At 41.4% G+C, this 25,758-nt stretch overlaps 1 protein-coding gene across 1 annotated transcript in view; it reads left to right on the top strand.

Annotated features, from left to right (window-relative positions):
* The window catches only part of DPP6 (dipeptidyl peptidase like 6), a gene marked incomplete at its 5' end in the record, with an annotated part of 404,621 nt that overhangs the window by 331,993 nt on the left and 46,870 nt on the right, over positions 1-25,758 (top strand). The window contains 3 exons of the mRNA XM_084224866.1: positions 19,657-19,811; positions 21,197-21,294; positions 25,139-25,262. Coding sequence (XP_084080992.1) covers positions 19,657-19,811; positions 21,197-21,294; positions 25,139-25,262 — 377 coding nt within the window. The remainder of the gene's footprint in view (positions 1-19,656; positions 19,812-21,196; positions 21,295-25,138; positions 25,263-25,758) is intronic.

The following is a 25,758-nucleotide window of genomic DNA, read 5'->3' as shown; positions in this document are numbered from 1 at the left end:
TTTGAAAAACATGTTAGAAAGAAGGAAAGAAAGCTTAATGTTTTTAAAGCGCTGCAATCAAGAAGTGATTACAGAAAGAACAAAGAAATTGAAAGATAGTAATAGAAATTTTATGTTAGTGTATAATTCCATCAATTTGAGTGAAAAAGTAATTTCCTGTAGGTTTTTCCTTGGTACAGCCTTGCTTGTGGAAATTAAGGGGCCAGTGCAAAATCTACAGGCTGTTTAAATAGCTTTCCTATTTGTCTCACTGCTCCCTGGCCTGAATAAAGAGTATCTGCCTTAAGAAATAAAAAAAGAAAAAATGAATGTGCCCTGTCCAAATTAGAATGAAAGAAAGGTAAATGTAAAATATGAAAATTCTGCTGTGGTTTGTGATTCTCACTAGAGAGCTGGCCTGTCCATTGTTGTATACTAGCAAGGAAACCAAAAGAACATCCAAAATTATGACACAAATCATATTATAATGTGTGTACATCAGCTTTCCTAGTTTGAAGGGAAATAAAAGCAACAAAGAACCAAATTGAAATACAGTTTAAAATACACAACTCCAAATCCTAATGCCATCTGGGAGCAATCAGAGGCCAGAGTGGGTCTGTGACTGGAAGAGCAGAGGAGTAATGATGCGAAATGCAAGGGGTGCATCACTGCTAAGGGCTGGATGGGCATCAGGGAGGCCCCCCCAAGCTCAAGTCCATGGTTTCCTCCAGCAGAGTTTAAATCTTTGTATGTGAAATAAGCAAGAGGTCAAATCCTTGTATGTGAAAAACACCCTTCCATATTGCTGCCTGTGCTTGGCCCTGTGGGAGGCACGATGACAAATGTGCTCAGGTCCTGCTGCTGGGAGTACAAGACTTTTTCCAGCAGTGTTCCCAGCACCAGCTCTCCCCAGGACCTCAGCCCCTGAAGACAAGAGGGATGTGGGTGATAGGGTGCAGGGAATTCTTCAGACTGTGCCAAAGAAGCCCAGTGGTGACCGCAGCCTTGACACCCACCAGGACACAGAGCTGACTCTGGCTGGTTCTGCTCTGTGTCAGGAGAGCTGAAGAGCTCAAGCAGATCTTTAAGGCCATCAACTGACACTCCAGCAGTTCCTGAAAGATAAAGCATCCAGGGATTGTTTCACCCTCAACACTCAATTAGTTTACATTGCTATAAGTAACAACCATATGGTGCAGCTTCTGCACCAGCTGCTTTGCAGTCTTCAAGGAGCACAGGGCTAAGGGGAAACTGCCACAGAGTTAACAGAGTTAGAAAACTAGGGGGAGTTAGGGGGAAAGGGCAGGTTTTAAAGGTGATCCTGAAGCTTTTGGATGGGTTAAGCAGTAAAATATGAGTGGGCAGGGATGCATTGGCTGCTGTGTGCCAGGCTGGGGACTCCAGGTGCCTGCAAACACCACACAGAGATGCACAGCAGCCTCTGTGGGACAGCAGGGACCAAATCCAGAGGGATGGCAGAAACCTTCAGTGCTCTCCTGGGATGAGGTCTGCAGAGACCAAGCAAAGCAGTGACGTGTAGGAGATGTTTTCCTTCAAATCCATGGCAAACTGCAGCAGACACTGCTCTGCTCACACCTGCACCTTGCTCTGGCTCCCTGCAGCCCTTGCCCACATCCACCAGGATTTCTCAGAGTCTGGGGGATACAGATTGAGCCAGGATTCATGGCCCACCAAGGCAGGGCCAGACCCTGCAGGGGGGAAAAGACCAAAATAAACCCATGTTGAGATGTCTGCTCAGCTCCACAGCCTCCAGCAAGAGCAGCCCCGACCGCTCCTGTGTTTCCCAGCCTCTTTGCCTGCTTTCCTCTCTTTCCACTGAAAACAAAGTTTCTTACTTTGAGAACCTTCTCCACAGCACAGATGAGCCTTGTAGAGCTGAATTTGCTGCCATTCTTCCCAGTTCTTTTCTTCTAAAGGGATTGTGGTCATTCCTGTGTTTGCCTGTGTCATTCTGGTGCTGAATGAACTCTCCCTCAGCCAGTTTACATACCAGAAAATCGTGATTAGAATACCTTGTTTATTTTATTTTCATTATTTTATTTTATACTTAATGACTAAAAAGCTGCTATTCTGTATTCTCCAAGCCTAAGAAGTTTTAAGACCATGAAAGTCCTTGCAGGTCACTCTGCACTGAAAAAATTTATTCTATTGCTTTGAGTCACATCAAACAGCACAGGAACACAAAATGCTGCTAAGAGCTGAATACTGTGTTTTATTTGTATTTATTTAAAATACTTCTTCTTACTTCTTCTTCTTTAACTGTGGACTTTGAAGAGATGTCTTTTCACTTTCAAAGTTTTTTTCCTATTTTAATAAGTGGAAGTATCACATAGTACCAAAGCAAATTATTAAGTGCTCTGTGTTTTTATTCATAACATTTCCTGTGGTGTAGTGAGGTGTCCTAGATGGTTTTGCAGCTGTAGTGGCCATATGGATATCAGCTACACCAAGGAATTATTTACTCTCCATCTCACCTGGTACTGATTATACAGCAGAGGATGACCACTGCAAATACTCTGTTGGGGACATTATTCGAATTTCAAACTCTTAGCTGAGAAATATTTCCCACAGTTCAGACAAATTTGTCAGAAATTTAAATGTAAAATTCCCAATTACAATCTCATTCTGTATGTATAATGCCCTGAGTCATATATTAGATCCAGATCAGAATTATACAGTTAAGCAGAAGCTGATACCTCTAACAAATGTACATATTCCTTAAAGCTCTCTGAGTTTTGCTTCAAGATTTTTTGAATGTTTTCACTGACTTATATATTGTTGTGTTCTTGGCTATCATTGATTAAGCCCTAAATCTGTGATGCCTGGTCTGTGAAGCAGAGAATAAAACCTTTCTTCTGAGACCTGGTATAGTTATATATTATATTTATATATGAGAAATAGCCACACTTCTCAAAAGTGCAGAAAGAAATATTTGCATTATTGTTTAGATGTAGACTTTTGATGCATAATGATTTTAAAATTAATAACAAATAGATCTTGTTTTTTCATTTTCTCAGTATCACAGTCATTTAAAATGAAGACTACAAGTTTGCTCCCTAGTGTGATTTTAAAAGCATGTTTTCTCATGGGTCACCTTTAATTCTGCACCTGTAATTCCTTTCCAGGCTGAATATTTTAGTGTTTTCTGTTGTTCTTATTCTTTTGCACATATTTCTAATGTTTCTTTTTTTTGTGTTTCGTGCATTCTTTTTAAGCTGCTTTATAATAATATGAGATTTTTCTATTCTCAATTCCAATGAGGCAACAAAAGCAATACAGTCTAAAGACAACTCCTATCTTGAGAGCAAAGGGTTAATGCTGAAGGGCACATCAATGCTTGTTGGCAAAAGGGAGCAGTTCCAGAGTGGTCCTCAAAACTTCATTAGTGATCAGGAAAACATGCAATATTGCATTAACTGGAAGGAAAACTCTTCTATTAGAGGGTTAATGTCCTTAGAAATGTTGCAGAGTTTATTTGAAAAATAAACCCAACAAGCCTCTATTAAATTTATTGAGGAAATGGAAAGCAGAAACTCAGAAGACTGTAATTGCCACCTACAAATATGATAATTAGAGTGAATAAGGAGTAATGAAGGAGGAAATCAGAGACAGCTCACCTCCTGAGCAGGAAGGTGGAGGTTACATTGCCACCATGTGGTAAAACTGTGGAGAGCTGGAGCAGCTCCTCTCTCCATCAGGATTCCAGAGGAGAGCTGCAAACAGCCAGAAATCTGCATGATTTGCTGGAAAAAAATATAGTATGCAAATGGCATCCTGATTGGAAAGAAGCAATGTGAGATTAAATCCTCTTTTGCTTTTGATTAGCCCGTGTGGTTGGGGTTTTTGGTGGTGTGTTTGTGGGGGTTTTGACTTGAATTTTAATACAAAGTGCTGTTACATAAAATATTCAGTGGAAAAGTGAGCAGAGTGCAGAAAAGGATAGAAAGAGAAAGTTCTCTTTTGAAAGTGATGTCATTTATAAGCTTTTTTTGAGTACAAAAATCCATCATTCTGTTGCATGTCTTGAAATCATCTCATCAGTTTCTGCATGAATTTTGATATTTTCAAACTCTTCTGATAACCCTGGGATACTTCCCAGCTCTATAATATTTAGAAACATGAGCCTTAGTGTTTCACAAAGTACTTTTTAGAGCAGACTATATGCAAATGTAATTTTTTTTAATGGAAGTTCTGTCTATAGCAGGATTTGGGATCCACAAAAATGCGTCACCTTGCCCTCCCCCCACCCCTCCACTCCAGCTAGTAATTCCTCACGGCATGACAACTGGTTGCTGTAGAAATTATTAGGATTCAAGAGCATGATTTCACAGTCTGAGTCGGATGAGCTGTTCCCAATCCCCTTTTTGATCAGATTAGTGCTGACCCCTGAGCTGACCCTCAGCCAAGGGGAGCTGGTCCTGCCAAGGGAGGGATTGCTGCTGATCCCTCCAGACAGCTCTGTCCTGCTCCTCTGCAAGCTCTGTTTCCTGTCTGCCCTGCAGCCTGAGCCTTTCCCTGGTCTGTGCACAGCATCCCTTGGCTTCACAAAGGGCTTGAACTGATGCTAAACACAGTGGCTGCCTCTCTATTTGTGAGCAGCACCCCCACACGTGTGGTTAAAGTGCAAGAAAAAGATGGAATTACCATCACAGCTGATGCTCAGATGTAGCTCTTGGTACAAGTCTAATTATGACCTCCACTGAGGCAATTATTCTGTCTTGATCTTAATGCCTTTTGCAAGCATCAATTAATAAAACTTCACATCATGTTCTGGTAGAACAGGAATTATTACCATCTTTTTAGAAACAGGCAAACTGAGGCACAATTATTGACCTGGTTTTAGATGAGATGAGAGAAATCAGGACACAAAACTGCAGTCAGAGTTTCACTTTAGTCCCTAGAACCCACGTAAAGGCAGAGTGTTGTGTGAAAAGCCAGATGTGGCTGTTCTCAGCACGTCCCTGGGCCCACCTGCAGCACAGACCCCCTCCAGCTGTGGTCACAGGGCAGGAGGGATGCACAGCTGGAGAGATGTCTCTGTGCAAGCCACTCTGCAGGAAGGCTGGGCTAGTTCCTTGTGATTTCCACAGGAATAAGAACCTTTCCAACCCACAGGGCACCCTGTGAGCAGAAGGCAAAAGCCTGTTTTTAACGCTGCCCCAGCTCTGTCAGACTGTTCTGCATCCTTAAGGGCCTAATGGACTCTTACCTGCCTTTCAAATCCCAGAAAAAAGGAGCAAATCACTTCCCTTTTTACACAAATGACTCATAAGCATTTGCCTCCTACATTAGTTTTGCTTTTGCTCAAAGTTGAGTCATTGTCTTGTATTTGATTTAACAACAATAGCAGCAGGAAAAAAAATAGCCATCAGTAGCTACTGCATAAGAGTAGATCAAAAGCAATTCCTTAAAGGAGGCTTTCATGATAGCTAGATTAAACATTTGAGAAACTGGTAAGAAATAGAGCTGAAGAAAAACAGCTCCTAAAACCAAAGCATTATGTTTTCATGCAATTGTGCTTTTAAAATTGAAGGCAACAGTCTGAAAACAGGCATCAAAATAAATCTTACTTGAAGGGAATTATCTGGAGATCATTGTATTTATTGCATTTGTTTTGATTTTCCAGCCTTTGCCTCAGACTGTAGTCATGGACATGGCTTAAAAGATTCAATACCTCATTTAAAAAATTAAGCTTCACTTGATTATTGGACTGACCCATCTTAACCCTTAAATTGTCATGTATTTTGGAGTATCACCAGCAGGCTGGAAATGGTGAGAATAGGACAGGAGGCAAGAACTGTGTCCCCAGCAGCTGATGGATTTCAAATGCAGTAGCTGAGGCTGTGCTGCCCCTTGGAGGCACAGCACAAAGTTGCATAAATCCATGAGGAGGGAAAGGATTAGTTATGGCATGATCTTGTTTCTTTACCTCCTCCCTACCCTTGTACCCCAACGCCCAAAGGGCTGCGTGTCTGAAGGCTCTCCTTGCCCACATCGTGTTGTGTGTGATGAATCACTGGATCAATCATTTTCCAGCTAAATGTTGGTCTGTTAGAATCCTCTTGTGCTCCTCATTCCTTTTCCCATATCTGCTACAACTGTGGATATCTCAGCAGCTCTTGAGGATGAGCAGTGGTGGGAAGGGAGGGTCAGGAGGGGCAGGGAGTTGATGTGAATATTGCCTGGCTCTGTGGAGCAGGGAGTAGGTTTGGGGATTTCCTTCCCTGGAAGTTTCCCCATTTCAGCAGAGGCAGTGGGGCTGTGAATCTGCCTTGTGAGCACTGCTGATAAACACCAGACCCTGAGCCATGGTGGGAGAAGTTGTCACCCTGCTCGTGTGGCCCCAGTGCCAACACACTGAGACAAAGGAGCAGCTCCCTTCTGCCCACTCAGGGACTCAGGATCCTTTTAAAAACTCTCTCTGGGAATGACCCAGCTGAAATATTATGTTCTTTGAGAAAGAGCAACACAAGGCTGCTGATGTGACACCTCTTCTTTAAGAGCTTGCCTGTGAATTTTGGGCATCTGATTTTGACCTTGCAACTGAGAGTAATTTGAACTGGAGGCCGAGCTGGCAAGTAGTGAGCCAGGAAAGCTGGGCATGCATCAGGAATATTTAAGTGCTTCTGTGAGATTTAAAACTACTCAAGACAGAATAATAGACCCCAAAAGGAGAAATGGTAGCTTTAGAAATGGTAGCTTTAGAAATGGTAACTTTTAGTGGAGTTGTTCTGGCTATGTTAGCAGAGAGCCTGCAGCTCCCGGTGAGAGGTGGGAGTGGCACAAGAGAAGTGCAGTCCTGAAAACAGCTCAGCTGCCATTTGGAAGGGCTGTAGTGCAGGATCTCCCAATTACTGAGGTCAGAGTTCCTCCTCTATGAGGAGATCCCACAGCACAGCCCTGCAGAATGGCACTGCAGCTGAAGGGAGTTCAGGAAGAGTGGAGAACCCATGAGGTGTGTTTTCCTTCATCCTGGCAGAGCTTCTTCCCCTGGGAGAGGAAAAAGGCAGCAATATGATGGACCTAGCCACACTGCTTGGAGCCCTGACTGAGCAAATTATGTTTAAACCAGCCTCCAGAACCTTCCAGAACCAGAACCTTCTGTTCCCTCCCAGAACTGCTGTTGACCTGCATGAATTACTTGCTTGTATTTCATAGAAATTGCAAAGTCCACTGAGTACAGGAAGAATTTGGCTTTGGTTCCAGTAAGATCACTTTCCTGGGACATCCAGAGATGGTTCCTGGCCTGGCCTGTCCCATGTTTGACCTGACCTTTTCCTGTAGGATAAAACACACATTTGACAGCACAGCTGGGAGAGGGTTTAGAGGGGAAACAGCCCTTTGCCTTCTACACAACAGCTAAATTGTGCCTAAAGATGGAGTGACTTCTCCAGTCTGACTTAACTTCTTTCCAAAATTTTAGTTTAACTTAGTGGAAAGACTGTGTGCTTTGCTGACTACTTGAAAGGAAAGAAAGTATAAAATCATTGCTTGCTGCACAGTTTTCCTAGGTAAATGTTTATTTTTCATTTCAAGAAAAAAACAATAAACCATGAGTGCATTCACAGAAATTAAAGGAGTAGATTTGGCTCCTTCAAACACATGAGTGGACAAACCTGACAGTTACGTTCCTTTACACATTTGATAAAGAAATTACAAAATAAGAACTGGATCCTCAGTATGTATTACTATTTATACCAGTTATGAATTTGGACTTAAAACCACATTAAACCATCTGTCTGAGTACAAGAGGCACAGCAAGGTAATTTACAGGCAATTAGTCAGCCAGGTGGTTGTGTTTGTAGCAGTGTATCATGGTCACATTTTCAGTCTGGAAACATAAATCTGCAAAAGAGAAACCAGATATCCTGTTAGCATTCCTTTAAGATCTTCACACTGAAAAAAAAAGTGATAATGATAAAAATCTGTATAATGATGGTGTAACCACGCTTTGAGTACTTTCCTAACCCGGTGGAATCCTGCTAAGCCTGATGAAGATGAAACCTTCCACCCAACATGCCAACAACATAATTGGGATTTATAGCTGCAGGCTGGAGCACACAGTCTTTAGGGACTGGAGGGCAAGACAGAGAAATATCACTTGGAGCAAGCCCCAGCCTCCCTCCCTGACAAACCCCCCTCGCAGGAGGGTTTGTGCCTGCAGGAGCAGGGCTGAGCACCCACCGCAGGCACTGCCCATGGATCAGCAGGAGCAGGAGGGTGTTCAGCCAGCCCAGAGCTGCTGGGCTTTTCAGGAGGAAAGTTACCAAGAAAAGATGAAAGGCAGCCAAGGAAGTCTTAGAAAGAAAGGAAAATAGATGTATTAAAATTGGCACTTCTGAGTGTAACCCACATCCAAATGTTCCAGGAATAACCTGACTTTGAAAACTGGGTTTTAGTGATAAGTAATAAATGGCAAAGAGTGCAAATCACCATTTCTGGTCCTACTCAGCAAGGACAACGGCATTTTTTTTGCAATTTCATGTTTGCCATCAGACATGATGTTTGCCATCAGAACATTTTTTCAAAACTTAAATTTCATAGTCTGGCAGTGGCAAAGTTCTCACCAGCTTGTCCTGTGGTCTGGCTGTGTCAAGTGCTCAACAAACGCCCCAAAAAACCAGAGCTGGTCCCCAGACCACTGCAGGGAATATTTCACTATTCAGCCATGACCTCAACACAGCAGCACTGCTAATGTCATGGATGTCGAGGTAAAAATAAACTGGTGGGGAAGGAGCTGCCATAATCAATCTTTTTTAAATGTATGTGGGGCCGTTTCTTTTTTGCTTTGGTTTGTTTTTTTGTTTGTTTTGTTTTGGATTTTTTAATGTGAGAATTGTCCTCAATACTAAAGAGGAAGTTTTTTTAAGGCTACAACAGGCTACGGTGACCTTGGAAATTAAGATTATGCTACGTTAGGCATTGTGATCTGTTGGGTAGATAAAAATGGAGCCATCTCCATCCTGCCAATAAGTGCAACAGATAAAGAGGGGAAAGGAGGGTATTTCTTTCCAAAGCCACCCTTAATCAGCAAAAAACAGCAGACAAAATTATCTTTGGTAGATGGGGATTTGTGCAGTGTGGGTTACATTTATTATCTGGCAGGTTATAAGCTGTATTTTAATTTCCGGTATTTTCCTGCTACATCTGAAGGAACAATACAAGCTGGATCCACTGCATGGCATTTATAAGCCTGTGCATGTCATTTATATGGTAATGGGGGAGTTCACCCTCATCCCCAGTGATTTCTGCAAAATTCTGCGTGCTGGTTCTCAGCATATTTAGCTTTCTCCAGCGTAAATTAAAATGCACATTCATGATCTTTGAACAAAGCGGGCAGGGATAATTGGTAATTTGAGCCTGTTCTGTACAATGCAATTCAAAGTAATACTTATAATTTGCAGTTAATTAATCAGGGCTTTTTTTTTCCCTTAAAATTCTTAATTGCCTTTCTATGATATTGATTTTTAATAAGTTTTACTCCTACCAGTTTTAGTTCCAATTATACAGGCAATTTCTTGTCACTGTTACTGCATGGCCCTGTGTGTGTTTCTATGTACATTTCTGTATATTTTAGGATTTTTTTTTCAGAAATTTTTTATGCTGGTTTATGGGTAGCATTTTTGTTGGCTGAAATTAAAATGTTAAAAATAATGGAATCAATTTACAGAGAAACAAGGTACAACAGGGAATAGAAAACTCAAATCAATACAATGAAATTTTTAAAGAGTTTTAAATAATTGGCATTCTATTGCCACATTTAAATATCTGGAATTCTATATCAAACTCATTTGGTATTTAATTCACTATCCAATTAAAACTCTTTGTAGAAGACTCTACTTGTTCTAGCTTTAAAGTAAAAACAGTGATCATTAGAGATAGAAACTTTGGGCTCTCTGAGGAAATTCAGATGGTCATAAATTCAAAAATAATAATATTAGTGAATATGGATGTACATGGGGGTGGTGTCTGTGATGGGAAATGTGCCACGAGCACCCCATGCCTGACCAAGCCCAGCCCTGTCCAGCCTGACCTTGAATGACCAGAGTGAAGCATCTGGGCAGCAACCTGTGCCAGAGCTTCACCACACTCATTGTAAAAACTTCATATCTCTACCCTTCTTCCATTTAAAATCATTGCCCCTTTTGCTATCACAGCTGGTTATCTGAAAAGTTTGTCCCCATCTTTTTACAGGCTTCCTCCAAGTACTGAAAGGCTGCAATAAATTCTGCCTGGAGCCTTTTTTTCTCGAGGCTGAACAACCCAAACTCTCAGCCTCCATAGCAGAGGTGCCCCAGCTCTCTGATCCTCTCCCTGGACTCCTCTGGAGCCACTGGAAATTCCCCACTGGGCATTCTGCACACCAACCCCACTGGGATTTATTTCCTGCCTCACTTTTGGGAGTTTCTAGGCTCTCACTGACACCCAGAGCTGCACAGACCTGGTTGATGCCCCTGCCCCAGGGGCACAGCTTTCCTCTTACTTTGTCAGATTTAGGATTACTGCACTGGAGTCTACAGATCAAAAATATTGATAAAAGTATTTCCTGGTAGCAGGGAAAAAAGAGATTTTGATGCATGGACATTATCCTGCAGGGATGTTTGTCTTTTCTTTATTCTTACTGGGGACCAGAGTGCATGACCTTCAAAACACACACCTAGGAAAGAGCAGAATTGTGCTCAACATGCAAGTGCCACAGCTCTGATAAACCCCACAGTCATCAAACCCCACTGATCCATCAGTGGCATAACCTGATTACATACCATTACCTTCATTAATAATAAATATTATTCTTATTTGATAAGAACATTTTTTCTGAAATATTGTTCTAAGCTAATTTGAATTCTGGTTTTATCCAGCTCTCTTTTTTTATTATTCCTTGGTGATTCTATTGATCTCAGTAGTTCCTCTGATTATTCAGTCCTGTAAAATCAGATTCACCCTCTGAGTCATTATTGAGCTAAATCTCTCAGTTAGGCAGGTCCTGAGTCACTGTTCAAGTTGAAACCTCTGGGAATATTGCCATAACAGGGCAATATATACCCTGAGTGGTTTTTTAATGGCTGTTCAATGACTTCAGCTGTTTAAACTGGGTAAGGAATTAGGAGCTAGACTAAATTCAGTCAATGTGCTCCAGTTCCCATTTCATAAAGCAGGGCTGTATTTTGCAATATTAACTGACATTTATTAGCACTCAGACTAGGTGAAAAGCAGGTGCTGCTCAGGGTGAATAAATCATGCAAGCAATTCACATGAAAGACAGCTTGTGCAAGTGCTGATAAAAATCCACGGGGTTGAAGAATCAAGTTCTTTAATAGCAATGTCAGGCTGTTCAGTCTTCTTATCTCTCATATTTCTTTATGAAACATTAAAAGAGATTGCTTTTGGGCACTTGTGTTCTTGAACTATTGCAATCGTCTAATGAATTTTTGATTCCGAGGGTTTTGTGATTACTAACTTTCTTGCTACATCTGTAGCTATTGAAATGGATCCCCTGTGTCAAGGCTGGCTGTCCATCTTCCTCCTACCATAAACCCCACAGATTTGTTAGACAGAACCTGTAACTTTTAATTTAAAGGAAAGGTGAAGTTGAAGCTTCTTGAGCATGTCTGAATAGAGAAATATTCAGCATATAACGAAAGCCCTGATTTGTCTCACTGCATTGCACAGATAAGCAAATTGTATTTCCAGCCATAGCAACCTGTTCAGTGGCACCAGAAGGGTAAAGAAGAAAAGGATTTGTCTGTAAGGAACCCTGCTTCATTTGGGCCATGTGAATTCTGTCTGCTCTGGGTCCTTAGCAACTGAGAAGGTACAACAGGACCTTGCAGTGAGCGTTCACTCACATCAGTGACCCACACTGCAAATTGCTCAGAAGAGTTCTGCCAGGAAATGCTTCTACAGATTTAGTGCCTTTACTAACAGGCTTTCACAAAGAGCTGACAACAGGCTGTGGGTTTAAGTTTTGTGCCAGGTGATGGAAAAACACATTCTTATTGTACATTAGTGGCAGACAGCAGTTTCTCACTGCAGATGGGCTTCCTAGATGCATTTGCTCTTTGGAGTGAGTGCCGGGAATGTGAATAGCTGAGGGTGGGATGGCTAATATTTCTATTTTCATAATTCAAACCCCATTTCCATTATTACACCTGGACATCCTGACAGATCACAGCCCTGCACGTCAGTCTTGTCACCGTGGTCCAAAGGCTGTTACTGACACTGAGAATGACTCACACAACCAAAGGACACTTGCTAATTGTTAGGAGCAGCAGTGAGCATTAATCATTAATGCTTTTGACAGTAAAGGATTCCTAAGGATGGGGTACAGGTGACAAAAACCCAGAAGCACAGAGAAAGAAACTTCTAAAAAGAGGAGAGGGAGGATGTGGAGGCAACTCAACATTTTTATGGCGTGTTTATTTGAAAGAGGACAGCTTTTATTAAAAATCAGGCCCCAAAATACTGATGTGCCAACAGGGTAGTATGGCTTTGTGTATGAGTCCTGAACTCTGCCTGGCTGCTGGGATGGCTCTGGAGAGGTGCCAAACCTCCTGAGGATTGCTCATTGCTCCTGCTGGGCACCCAGGATCCATGTGAAACCTGGAGGACAGCTCCTCTCCATGGCCTTTTGTTCCTCAAGTGGGATTTGCAGAGCTGAGTGCACTCAGTGTGTCACAATGTGAAGGTGGCCTGGAGGAGACACTGACTATTTTCAAATAGCTGAATTTTTTTTTTTTTTTGTAAGAATCCACCTGTATGTCTCAGATGACATCTCATACTTGTGTGTATCTGTTTTGTTAGGTGGTTGATTTGGGCTTTTTTCCAACAAATGCATTTGCATGACTGAGGGAGATTTTAAACATTCATGATTTCTTAGTTATTACAGTCTGAGCTTGGCCTCCTGTGTGTATTCTGCAGAGGTGTACCTGAAGATAGGATCAGGCAGGTGTTCAATAAATCCAGCTTTTGAAGCCCCCAAGCAAATCAAACAGTCAAGAAGCTCTGGCAGCTACTTGCCAATAACCTTATAAACAACATTCCTAATGCCCTGACTCATATGGCAAGCACAGAATCCTTTAGTGTTGGAAACACAACAAGTCAGAAGAATCAATGGGTCAGGGGAAAAAAACCAAACAAATAAAACCAAAACCAAAACAAGCAAACCACATTAAAATAACAGTTTCAAAATAGGGTGAATTTAATAGCCTCAGAAAATCTCTTCTGTCTGTCAGGAGCTTGATCCCATGCTAACATGATCTCGTCCTGCTTCTTGGGGATGGGTGCCCTAAAGCTTGCTCTAGAGAAACATTGGTGGCTCCTGCTGGTAGTTGGGAGTGTGGATGAGGAGGCCAGGTTGGAGTGGGCAGGATTTGGCCATGCTCCCTGGCAGATTTGCCTCTGATGTGCACACTCAGGCTTTGCTGGACACTGCCCTTCATTCCTGCGCGTTACCTCGGGGATCCTGGCCAGGTACCAGCGAGCATCCCACAGTGACTTGTCTGCTTCCAGAGCACTGCAGCTTGTGGAGTTGTGACCCAGAGCAGCTCCATCTCGCAGCAGTGCAGGTGGACCACAGCCCATTTGTGTCCACATCTAGTGGGGTTTGCTTCTTTGCCAAGCCTGGGCTTGGCTCAGGCTGCACAGCAGAGATGTGGAGGCAGGACATGATCCTGCTGACCACACAGAACAGATGAAGAGTGGTTTTCCTCTGTGCCCAAAATGAACCACCCTGCTGAAATGAACCTCTCTGCTGGCCCTCAGCATCTGGCAACCAGGGAGGCAAAAGCACTGGCCAAACCCTCTCCTGCTGTCTCAGCACGACATTCTGAGCAGAAAACAACCAGTGTTCAAGCAATTAAAGCAGGTGATTAAGAGGAGCTAATGACACTTGCAGCCCTCACCTTCCCTGTTCTTGAGGAGATGTAGTGTTTTCATTTCATCTGAGCCCCTGGCTGGGCTCCTTTCCCTGAGATGAGGGGCTGCCACCCTCTCCTGGCTGCAAAAACCCATGGGAGCTGCTTGCCCTCCACCATGAGATTTTGGATCAAGGGTTTGGGGTTTATCAAGCACTCTCTGAAGCACATCCTCGAGAATGCCATAAAAGCAAGAAACAGTTTATTCTTCCTGAGCTTGTTGCCTGTCAGTGGCAGAGGAGACTCTGTGTTCTGGGTAGGAATAAAGGGTCACAGGGGTGAGCATTGCAGCTTGTTTTTCCTAAGGATCTCTGGGAGCATTGCAGCTCATTTTTCTTACGGATCTCTTGGACAAGAGCACGAGCAGGGTGAGAAGGGTTGTTGTTTGCATACAGATTCACAGGATATTCTGAGTTGGAAGGGACCCACAGGGATCACTGAGTTCAAAATGGCCTGCACAGGGATCAAACCCACACCCGTGGTGTTATCAGCACCATGCTCTGACCAGCTAAGCTAATCTCAGTGTCAGGAACTGTGAAATTGGGCTGAGCCCATAGTTTGACCTCAGCCACATAAATTTTTATGTTTTCTGCAAGAGGTTGTTGAATTGTTCAGCAACCCTTCAAAATTGCAATTTTTTTTCCACCTGGCTCAATTAGACAACTGTGAAAGAGGATTAATTGCTCTGAAATCAATAGTGCAGCAGTGCAGCCGTGCTGACATCAGCACAAAATAATGTCAACACAGGAAAATGTAGATTGGGTATGGTAATCTAAACCAGTTTTATACTATTTGCATACACTTAAATACTTTTTTACACTCATTTTATATCTATTTCAATGATTTAATGGAAGTCAATAGAGACCTACACTACAGAAACTGAGAGAAAAATTTGGTTGCCTAGAATAAAAGGTCATTTTCCTCAGCCATCCCTGAAACATGTCAGTAAAGGAGAATATGAACAATGAGTTTTCCCTAACTGGCTAAAAATACTTGCTTTCACACTCTACAATAGTAATCGATTTGGACATGTGGTCGGTGCTTTGAGATGATCTAGTAATTGATTTTAAAACAGATGGCAGCTGTCAAATAAGCATTTGTATTTATTTGATGTTTCTATGAGAACCCTTGGGGTTTCACTATCTCAGTACTCTTTGTTTTCTCCTTTCCTAGACCCTCTTGCTGTTCTCTGATCTCTCTTCCTCTCATGTTCTTTTGATGCATCCTACTGACAATTTCTTTTGAGCTTTCTTTCCCAACGTAAACCATGGCCTTTATGTCAGGCTTTAATTTCATTTTGCTTGAAACTCCTTTTTATTAACAGTTTTAATAAAACAGCAAAATGTCTTCAGCACACCAAATACTTCATGATCTGAGTATCAGCTACAGTACATCACACAAACAGAACCATTGGTTATGCTCCCCAGAATTGCTGTAATTTACCAAATCAGCAATAAATAACACTGGTCCTGAGAGCTTTTGAACCTTAAATTGCTGATGTCTTCGAGTTTTTTATTTATTTTATTTTTAGTGAGAGAAAAGAGTGGCAGTGGTACAGGTTAGACTGTCGGAGGATTGGCCTGGCCAAGCATCTTTGTCTTCTTGTGCAAGTCTCCCTTTTTGTTAATTCACACTTAAAAATTACAGGTTATTTGTGTCTTCTAACAAGAAGGCCCAGGAAAAGGTTGGTTTTTTTTTTACTTGTAAATTATATTTTTTCTCCTGATATCATTGGAAGTAACCCCTAAGCTGCCAATGGATTTCTCAGTCAGTCACTGGTGAAGGCTTCATCTTTTCCAAACAGCAAGCCAGAACTTTGCCACCTTCAGCAGAAAGGCAAAATTCACAACTATGGCTCAGGATGGACAAAGGCTACAGAACTAGCTGGATTTTAGAAAAGCACGAAGAAACCTCCATGGCCATGGCATTTACATCTGTTTATTAGCAAAGAAGAACTCTGCCAGTCTAAAGCTCTGGGCAAGCCTGGGAAGAGGATTTGTCATGGAAATGTCTTTAGAAATGCCCCAGTGGCGGATTATGGTTCAGAACATTAAAACCATCTCTGTGGATTTCCAAATGTGGTGCATACAACAGCTTTTTTATCCAGAACCTGCTGGTTGCCACAGAGCTGGCATAAAATTAAAGCCTGGTGCTTTTCCCTGCATTGAGTCTATCAAGGAGTTCAGAGGTCTGAATGCACTTCACTGGACTGTTCAGTGCTTAGACAGAGGTGGACATGATAATTATAAATGTTTGAGTTCTATGGCTAAAGCTGCTATACAAGTATCACAAGGAATAGCAAAATCCACTTGTGAAGGTCCTTACAGGATTGGGGTGGGTATTGTCCATGGAGGAACGAGCCAGAGGATTTTTGGGGTCTCTTCCAGATTCATTTGCTGTGATTCCTTGAGAAGTTTGTTACCTGAAGTGAGATGAAAGTCTCCCATTTCACTGCTCTTGCAAGTGAGCTGGAATTAAATTGCAGTTTGAAACAATCTGGTGGCCGCTTAACTTTACACGTGCTGGGCTAATTTTGGATGACAGACCTACTAGAAATGTCCACCCAATTTCTGATCCACTGTTCAGGGATTCCAGTGTTTCCAGGGATTACCCACATGGTATCATAGCCAAATGCTGCATCCAATCCCTTATTAACCACGGCTTGTTACTTGGCAGCTGAGAACCACCACCAGGGACTTCTTCTGCTCCCTGATGGTGAGTAGGAGAGCTTCTCCCAGGAAACACATCCTTCAGAAGACATGGCACTCCCTCTTTGGGCAGCCTGGCTCACTCTGGGCATTGCTCAGGTCTTGATCCCAAAGACAGCCACCCACAAAATTCACAAATGCAGCAAACTTGAATTCAGCTCAGAGGGCATTCCTCTCATCACACCTCAGTTATTTCCTCCAGCTGCTTTTCTCCTCCAATGATATTGAAGTCTCTCTAAGAGGGATACATACCCAGTTGTCACTGAATATACTCTGACCTAGGACTTCAAATTCTCTTCCTGAGGGTCTGGTAATTTAGAAGACTCTTGGTTTCACACAGCTTTGAAATGATCATTTAATTGGGCCATACTCAACTAGAAAAAAGGATTGAAATACACACCTGTAACATTACCTGAGCACAAACACATCACTGGCTAATACATGTCCCCACTGAAGAGTCACTACTCAAGAGCAGGGTCATCCTGCTGTTTCAGAGTGATTCATTACTGAATGTGCCAAGATGGAATAACTTGTGTCAAACCCTGTGCTTGAAGCCAGCCAGCAGATCTGAACAGCCCTTGTTCAGCTAAGGCAGCCACACACTTTATTCTCACTATTTTTCAAGTTTGCATGCCCTGTAGGGGCTGGCAGGCAAAGCTGTGGAGAAAGAAAGAGCACAAAGGCAGCAGGATCTGACTGTGAGGAATCTCAGCAGCTCACTCACAGCATCCTGACATCATGAGGCACTCAGTGACTGCCAGCTCTGGGGAAGAGGGCAAAAGTTTTGACCAATTGTCACTTCATGCTCTTAGTCAGGAGGTCATGATCCAAATATGTAGAGGGGCTTTGGTGTACAAGGAGAATCTGTTTTTTCACACATGAGGCAGGATCTGAACTGGCTTTAGAAAAACTCAGCAGTTTTGAATGAATCTGATTTTCAGAGCTTGTGCTAAATACAAACACAATGAATAAACTGTCTACAAGAGCAAATTGTCTGCAAATCATTTTTTCTTTCAGCAGAAAGAACTTTCTGGTACTAATCCATTCTGTAGTCCACGAGAATATTTCTCTGGTTTGCTAAAACTAACTGTTCTCTCTAATAGCAGCAAGGTCCTGGCTTTGTTTCAAGGCAAAGGTTCACTCAATTAAATCTCATTAACAGAGAACCACAAAACCTGCACTAAAACCTTTCTGGGTATGTGACCTTCAGCAGAACTGCTTCATTAAGTCTGAGATCCTGGAGAAAATGTTTGCTGAATAAAGTCATTCCTAATTAATGTTAAAATGTCAGTGATTCATGTGCCATCCATCTTTACTCCTTTTCCTTTATGCTCTTCATTATCTTTTTAATGGGCAACCGATATAAAAGTCAAAAGCAGAATCCTTTAAATGTACATATAACAGGTGGGACAATGCAGCAAAGCAAATTTGCCAGATGTGCTTTCCCATGAAACATTTTGTAACTTCCTAAATATCTTTGAAAACCCCACTTCCATGCTGCCATTAAGAATTGATTAATTAATTTGTTATTTCTGAAAACCATATGTATATAGGATGAATTTTCCCTTGCACCCTTTCTGATGTTGCCTTGAGTTTTATTCCAAGCCATATGCAAGTCTTGATTACAAAAGTGTTTATTTACCCTGTAATGAATATAATTGTCTGGTCTCCAAGGACTGCTCATCCAATTTTAATTTTTTTTTTAAATTAAACAGTGTCTGGTGGGTTTTTACTCTTCAGACCAGAGGGATGTCTTGGTTGGACTGGGGGGTCATCAGAGGGTGCTGTACAAACCTGGTGGGTCTGAACTCAGGAAATCCTCATCCCTTTTTCCAATAACCAGTGATGGCAGCAGATATTGGAGCTGCTTGGACCTGTGTAGCAGAACTTCATGGTGAAGGCTTAGAAACACTCTGTAGCCTCTCTAATTTTTATTCTCACATTAAAGTAATGGGGCCCATCTTCCTGCCCATCAATCTGTACAGCATATGCAAGCCCTTCTGGTGGTTTAAATAGGAATGACTCACATGATATTAAGCCTCTTAATGAAAATGTATTACATTATTGTCTTTCACAAAATGGGAGGTTTAAAACGCCAAGTTAATGTCTTCCAAATGTCAGTAACTGGAGACACTTTGGAACAAGAGTGAATTTTATAGCTTTTCTGCAGATCTGTAAGATGAACTCATCTTTACAATGAAGGACATTCAATTATATGAAAAGTATTAGAAAATAGCAGTTATTTAAATTTGAATCCGAATTTAATAAGAACTAGGTTCTGCCAGTATTAAAAATAATTTCACATGATGGCAATATAGTTTTCTCCTTACATACTTGAACTCTGACATGTTTGCATGGGCATTTTTCTGAGCACCTTTTCATTGGTAATTATATTACTGAAATCTCAAAAATCCCAAATTTCAGTGGTATAAAGGGTCAGTCTCTAATCCTGGCTACTTATGGCAAATTGCCTTGCAAAAGTGATTAAAAAAATTAAATAGGGATAAAAGTCAAGATGGTATCAAAGGCACAGACTATGGCTTGGTACTTTGTTTTGAAGTTCCAGCCTTTCACAAATTACAAAGAATTTTTATATTTATTTATTCCCAACTGGCAACAGAATTTAGGAATATTTAAATTGTTGCTGAAGCACTTGTATAAACATTGTTTAAATTGATTGATATGTGTCTAGTCTGGTGTTGTGAACCCTAATCATGTGCAGGACACATGGCAGGAGCAGCAGTGCCTTTTATGCTGTCATGAGTGTGTGTACTAATATGAATAATTTGATGTTTCTTCAGCAAAGGTAATTAAGCCTAATAACCTATAAATACAGAGTAATTGTTATCAATTGTGCTCATTTGTGTATATGGCATAATTTGATGAGTATTTTTGATTGATATTCCTGTGGCATCCTCCCTGTGCTGTGATTAGACTGGGATTTTCATATCTGCTTTCTTTCATTTATTGCTAACTAGTAATTTACCTCTAATAGCCTTTTCTTTTTTGTTCTGTCTTTTTTTTTTTTTAATTAGAGGAGATCTTGAAGACTCACATTGCTCATTGGTGGTCTCCTGATGGCACCAGGTTGGCATATGCAACAATTAATGCCTCCAGAGTCCCCACCATGGAGATCCCAATATATACAGGCATGCTTTACCCTACTGTTAAAACTTACCATTATCCAAAGGTAAGAGAAAATTTAAAAAATCAGTTCTGCTGCTCTATCAGAAATAAATAATTGTTTATTTCCAGGCTCAGACAGGAGACTAATAATGCACGCTCATAAGCAATGAAAATAAACAGATCAGCTGCTCCTCAGCAAATGTGCATTTAGCATATTCTTTAGCTGCATTTGTAAAATTGCACATTTCTGCTTCTATGAGAATTAGTAACTCTGTGTGCAATGAAAATAAATTTTAAAAATCCTTGCTTTTTACACACACAAAAGCAATTGTGCTTCCGTGCTGGAACAGGTGGAAGTTGGATGTTACCTGTGGGCTTGTCTCCAGGATGGGGCTGTTGATGTCTGAGGGCTTGGCATTTCTTTATTTCTGTGTTTGGATATGTGTCTATATTTAGACATGTTTCTATATTTAGATACATTTCTATGTTTAGATTTTAGATGGATGGATGGATGGATAGATATAGATGATAGATAGATATAGATGATAGAGAGATAGAGAGAGAGAGAGAGAGAGAGATAGATAGATAGATAGATAGACAGATAGATAAAGATGATAGATAAAGATGATAGATAGATAGATAGATAGATAGATAGATAGATAGATAGATAGATAGATCCATACATACATACATACATACATTCTATATTTACATAGATTCACTTTTGTATAGAAGGAAAATGTAGTAGTTGGGCTTCCTTAGAATATCCAGGATGGTCTAATGTCAGAGGAGACATTGGTTTTAGAGGTTTGCTGTGCCTGAAAGACACAAAAATCTGAAGAGCCAGTCTGCCCTTGACTGCAGACCTGCAGGGAGTGCACAGCAGTGACACAGACTCACTGCTGCTGGTATTGCTGTAATTTCCTGCTCTAAAGCAGCACAGGGGGGTCTGCTGCACTCATCCCTTATGGGTTTCTTGCTTTAAGCACTGGTTGCCTAAGACCTCACATGCTGGTTCAAATTGAAGCATAATTTAGCAGGAGAGATACCCACAAATATTCAGGTTTTGTGAAAATCAATGGTTCAGCAGGAGATGCCCTTTCCTACAGTACAAAATGAATCAGTATTTCACTATATCAACCATCATCCTATTAGACAATCTTTTGTCAAAAGGTGCAGGAAATAGCAAAGTTTCTAGTTGCCATGAAAAGTAGGATTTTTTATTAAGGTTTGAAGTGTCCTGAGTAAAATTGCCCTTTTTTGTGCCTGCCAACCTCTCCACACCTCTGTGCCACATCCCTAGATTTGCAGCCTCCCTGTGAAAGACCACAGCAGTCCAATCCATATCCTGTTCAATGGGAATGCTTTTCATAATCCATGGGGACACAATAAATCAAAACCAGTCGGTGTTGTACATGATATGGTAATTTATTCTTTTCTAAAATCCAGGCTGGAATGGAAAATCCAACTATTTCTTTGCACGTGATTGGCCTGAATGGACCCACTCATGACCTGGAAATGACTCCCCCAGATGATCAGAGGATGAGGTAGGTGCTTTCTCACCCTTCAATGCTGGCCTCAGTTCCCTTGGAGTTTTTCAAGATAATTTTACAGTTTTTAACACTGGACCTTTCTGTGCTGCTATGAAAAAAGTTTCATTTTGTTTAAATCTGCTTTTTTTTTTCCCCATTTACTTGTCTTTTTACATGTATTTTATAGAACATTATATTAGAACAGGTTTACACTGAATAATTATGAAATAATCCAAACACATTTATGCAAAAGATGTATGACCTGTGGCCAAACAAAATGGGTGTTTGCCTTTCATAAATACAACTCCAGACCTGTGTACAGCAAGTGGGAATTCAGGATCACAGTATCCCCATCACAGTAACAGAATGGTGGCTCCTGAGCAATATAATTTCTCTTTTGGTAGCATTCTCTGTAAACAGAGAGACTGAGAAAGCTTTTAATTACAGCAATAACTTCTGACTGCAGGATCCAAGTGTTGTTCGTAAATTTGTTCTATATAGTTATGGGTGGCCATAATTTATTTAGTTGCAATCAATATTGCAAAATGATGCAAAATACATCATAATTAATTAGTGCCTGTATATTTCATCAAAACCATGGCAATTGCCATCTCTAGGGATGATAGAAGTAGTGCTGCCAGAGCAATAGGGGTGTATTTTCATTATGCATATGTTTTCTGAAATGAGAAGATTAGTGTGATAAAATGTTATTAAAATAGGCAAGAGGGATGTACTGTACATTCAGTTACAGAAGGGAGTTTCAAGAAGGCAGGGGAAGCTGGTGATAAGGATCTTCCAGCAGACACATCCTATCTGAAGCATTTCAGTGTGCTCAGTGCAGATGATATATGGACAGAGTGGCATTTCGTGTTCTTTTTATCTGGAGCAAAGTGATTTAGTACAATTAATAAAGCTGAGAATAAAGTGGAGATATGCCATAGCCTTCTCCTTTCAAAATTGAAAGAAGAAATTTTCCACAGATTTTTTTCACAGAATTTGGATACTTTTCAGTAAAACCAAAACAAAACAAATTTAAAAAAAAATCCAAGAGAAAAACAAAGCAAAGCTGATGATGGGAAAACATATTTGGGGTGAAATGTACAATATTTATCACTTGTCCTTTTTAAATATCTTTCATTCTGAAAATTTTTGTCAAGTTTTCTCCAATGCCATGCTCTTCTGTGAAAAAAGGAAAGTGAAGGGAAGGGGTAGAAATTGAAGAGTGAAAAGTAGAACTATAACATTTAATGCCTGACAGGCATTTTTTATTTTGGTGAAAACCACTGGATCTCAAGAGTTTCATCTGCAGATGGTCAGAACTGGATCATCACCCAGCTTATTTCCCATATTTGCATCTCAGGTGGCAAATTGAGGGATGATATTGTCTCCCTCAAGTGCAGAAATCATCACTGGCCCTTCCATGGGCCAGAAACAAATGAATAATGGAAAAACTCAGACAAGCCCAGTCTGGATTAGAGGCACTGTCTGTGCCCAGGGACCATGGGCTGCTGTCTGTCCCTTGGCCTGTAATAAATCCCTGTCTGTTCTTTGTGCTGCTTGTGGCTTTGTCACCATGGCCACACTGCAGGTATTCATATCATAGAGTCACACCTCATGTTTGGGATTCCTGCCTCCAGGAAGCAGCCATGGAAAGCTGGGGCATGAACAAGGCTGCTGCTCAAATATCTCAGTCTCAGAGGATTCAAACCAAACCAAAAATGTCTTTACTGGAATGTGGAAATCCATTGCAAAACCCAGGATGGCTTCACCCTTCCTGACAGGGCTCAGACAAGGTGTCCCTTCCGTTTTGCTCTGATGTGGATGTCTGTAAATGCAGTGGTCAAGGACCTGCTGGTATGGATTTTGTTCCCTGGAAGAAACAGGTTCTCCCTTAGATCAGCTCCACATAAAATGTGGCACAGGTCAGGCAGAGAGGGCTTGGGAATTGCTCTGATTTCCCTTTCCTCTCCACTGGCTGCTCAACCAGTGCAGCTGCAGGAGCAGCAGATGTTGAACATTAGCTGAGATGAATCACACCTTCTTGTCTCATTTTCCTCTGCAAAATGAGAACCATAAAACTTGGGTGTCCTATAGAAGAGATGTGAAGGGAAGTAAATAAAATGAAAGACCCCACACTACTCAATAACTAGAATAATGGCTATCCAGGTATCTGCAGTTATCTGTGGGCTGGGTTATCTGTGGTCTTGATGACTGGAAGAGCGTTCAGAGGGGAATTGAGACTCCATGCCCTTCTCTGGGGTGGTAGGGAAGACCATGATTCACCTAAAATAATAATCAAAAGTTCCTGAGAAAGAACTGTGGCTCCTGTGTTCAAACAGTGAGAGGGATGTAAAAGTTGAATATGTGTCCTTGAAACTTCAAATTGGATTTATAGAAAAAATGCTCCAAGCTACAATAAGTACTAAAATCCCATTCCTTTTCTGGGGAGACTGAATCTGCTCAGTTCATTTTGGAGAGAAAGAAGAGACAGTTATACAGTTTAATTTTGCTGTGTCGTTTTTTTTTTCCTCTTAGGGCCTACACTGTTGCTGATGAAAAGTAAAATTACAATTTTATTTCAGGCTCTAAATTTTCAGACTGCTGTTGTCTCACCTGGGCATATCCTTCTCCCCAGTGCAGTGGATGCAAGCATTGAGGCCTTTTGTTCCTTTTCCCTGCAGCCAATTTCAGGCACTAAATATTACTGAAAAGTACAAAATCAATTTCCAGCTTGTTATATTTCTAGACAAACAAACCTTTGTGCTTTTGCCCTTTCTCTTCAGTATATGCAGGAGCTCTTGCCAGAACACAAAGGGCTCTCCAGTGACACAGAGCATTATTTCCAACGAGAGCAACAATTCCTTATACATATTTTATAGCAAACAAATGAACTAATAAATTTTTTATAGACTGTATGCTGTAAAAAGTCTTATTATCCTTTAAGGAAGTCTTGGCCCACATGGCCCAGCAGTATATTATAACACCACCAGCTTTGGCAGTTCAGCCAGAGTTGTGCCTTACAGATGAAGTGGTGGAGCCCTGAGTTGCTGCAGAGGTGGACATCTGGTAGCACCATGCCCTGGCTCTGAGAAGGCAACCATCAGTGAATTTATTCCTGTGTTTTCCAGCCCAGGTGGTTGCAGTCCTGACTATTGAATGGGACTTTTCCTGAAGATATCAATTACAGCACTGTGCAGCCCACACCCATGGTTTACTCCAGGTATCATCACAACCTGAAAATGTGCAGCACTAAGATGGTGCAGGCAGTGTAGGAGGGTGGTTTTGCTCATGCAAACCATCTCTGCTGATCTTTATGGCAACCAGCTGCATCTGATTTACAGAAACCCTGTGCCACTCCAAACTCTCTCCTTCTTACTATTTGTCTTTTAATGCAACACTCCTGAATACTTTGGTGTGTAGCCAGCACGCTCAGAGGCCATCAGCTTCTCATAAGCATCAAGAACCCAACCATTGATAGTGATGGGTCTGAGTCAGCTCACTTTAGTGTGCTCAGAATGGAAATGGTTTGCAATTTCTTTTCCACCTGTGCATAAATTTGTAGCTCCAGGCAGTTCAATCCTTCTCGGAAGACAGAATAGCTTCAATGATTCTTTATCTCCGTATTTGTCTCTTCTTTGAAAATAACTTCCAGAAGTGGCAGATAAAACACCTGCTCAGCCCTAAAAATGTCATTTTTAGGGGTTGAAATCCATACATAAAGCAGTCTAGAGACATCAGGACACGATGTTCTTTAAAACCACAGCTCTCTCCTGGCCTGTTTGCCCGCAGCAGCTGCTCTGCCGTGTGGCAGTTCAGGATGGCGTGTTGTGATCTGGTTTGTGTGTGTGTGTGTTTGCAGGGACTACTACATCACCATGGTGAAATGGGCCACCAGCACCAAGGTGGCAGTGAACTGGCTGAACAGGGCCCAGAACGTGTCCATCCTGACGCTCTGCGATGCCACCACGGGGGTCTGCACCAAGGTAGGAGGGGTTGGCACAGGCGTCACTTGCCATCAGTGTCCAAAACCCATGCAAGGAGGAACTATTTCACTTATTTGACATGGTGAAAAGCCAGCTGGAGCACCTTAATTTAGGCAGACAGAACATAAACATTGTTCAGATTTTAATTTTTTTTTAACACGCAGTAGTCCAAGAACACTCAGTGTGTGTTTGAGGGGGAGTGATTACCTGTCTTGATCACCTTTACCCACACACAAGCAACAATTTGCAACCTAAATATCTTTGCAACATTCTATCTACATAAATATATGTATTTAATAGCATTAAAACTAGCTCATGCTAATCTACAAATACTTTAATTATAGTTAATTAATCCCTTCTATAAATGCACTAATACTAATACTAATACATTGATATAAGATCAGCACATTCCATTAGCAGATTCCATCATTTAAACTGGCATGTGTTTCCACTACATAAAATTGTACTAATACACCCATCCCTTGAAAAGGATCAT

Source organism: Fringilla coelebs, assembly GCF_963513975.1.
Source record: "Fringilla coelebs genome assembly, chromosome: 1".
NCBI lineage: Eukaryota > Metazoa > Chordata > Aves > Passeriformes > Fringillidae > Fringilla > Fringilla coelebs.
The sequence above is the reverse complement of the archived record's forward strand: the minus strand, read 5'-3'. Positions and strand labels throughout refer to the sequence as shown.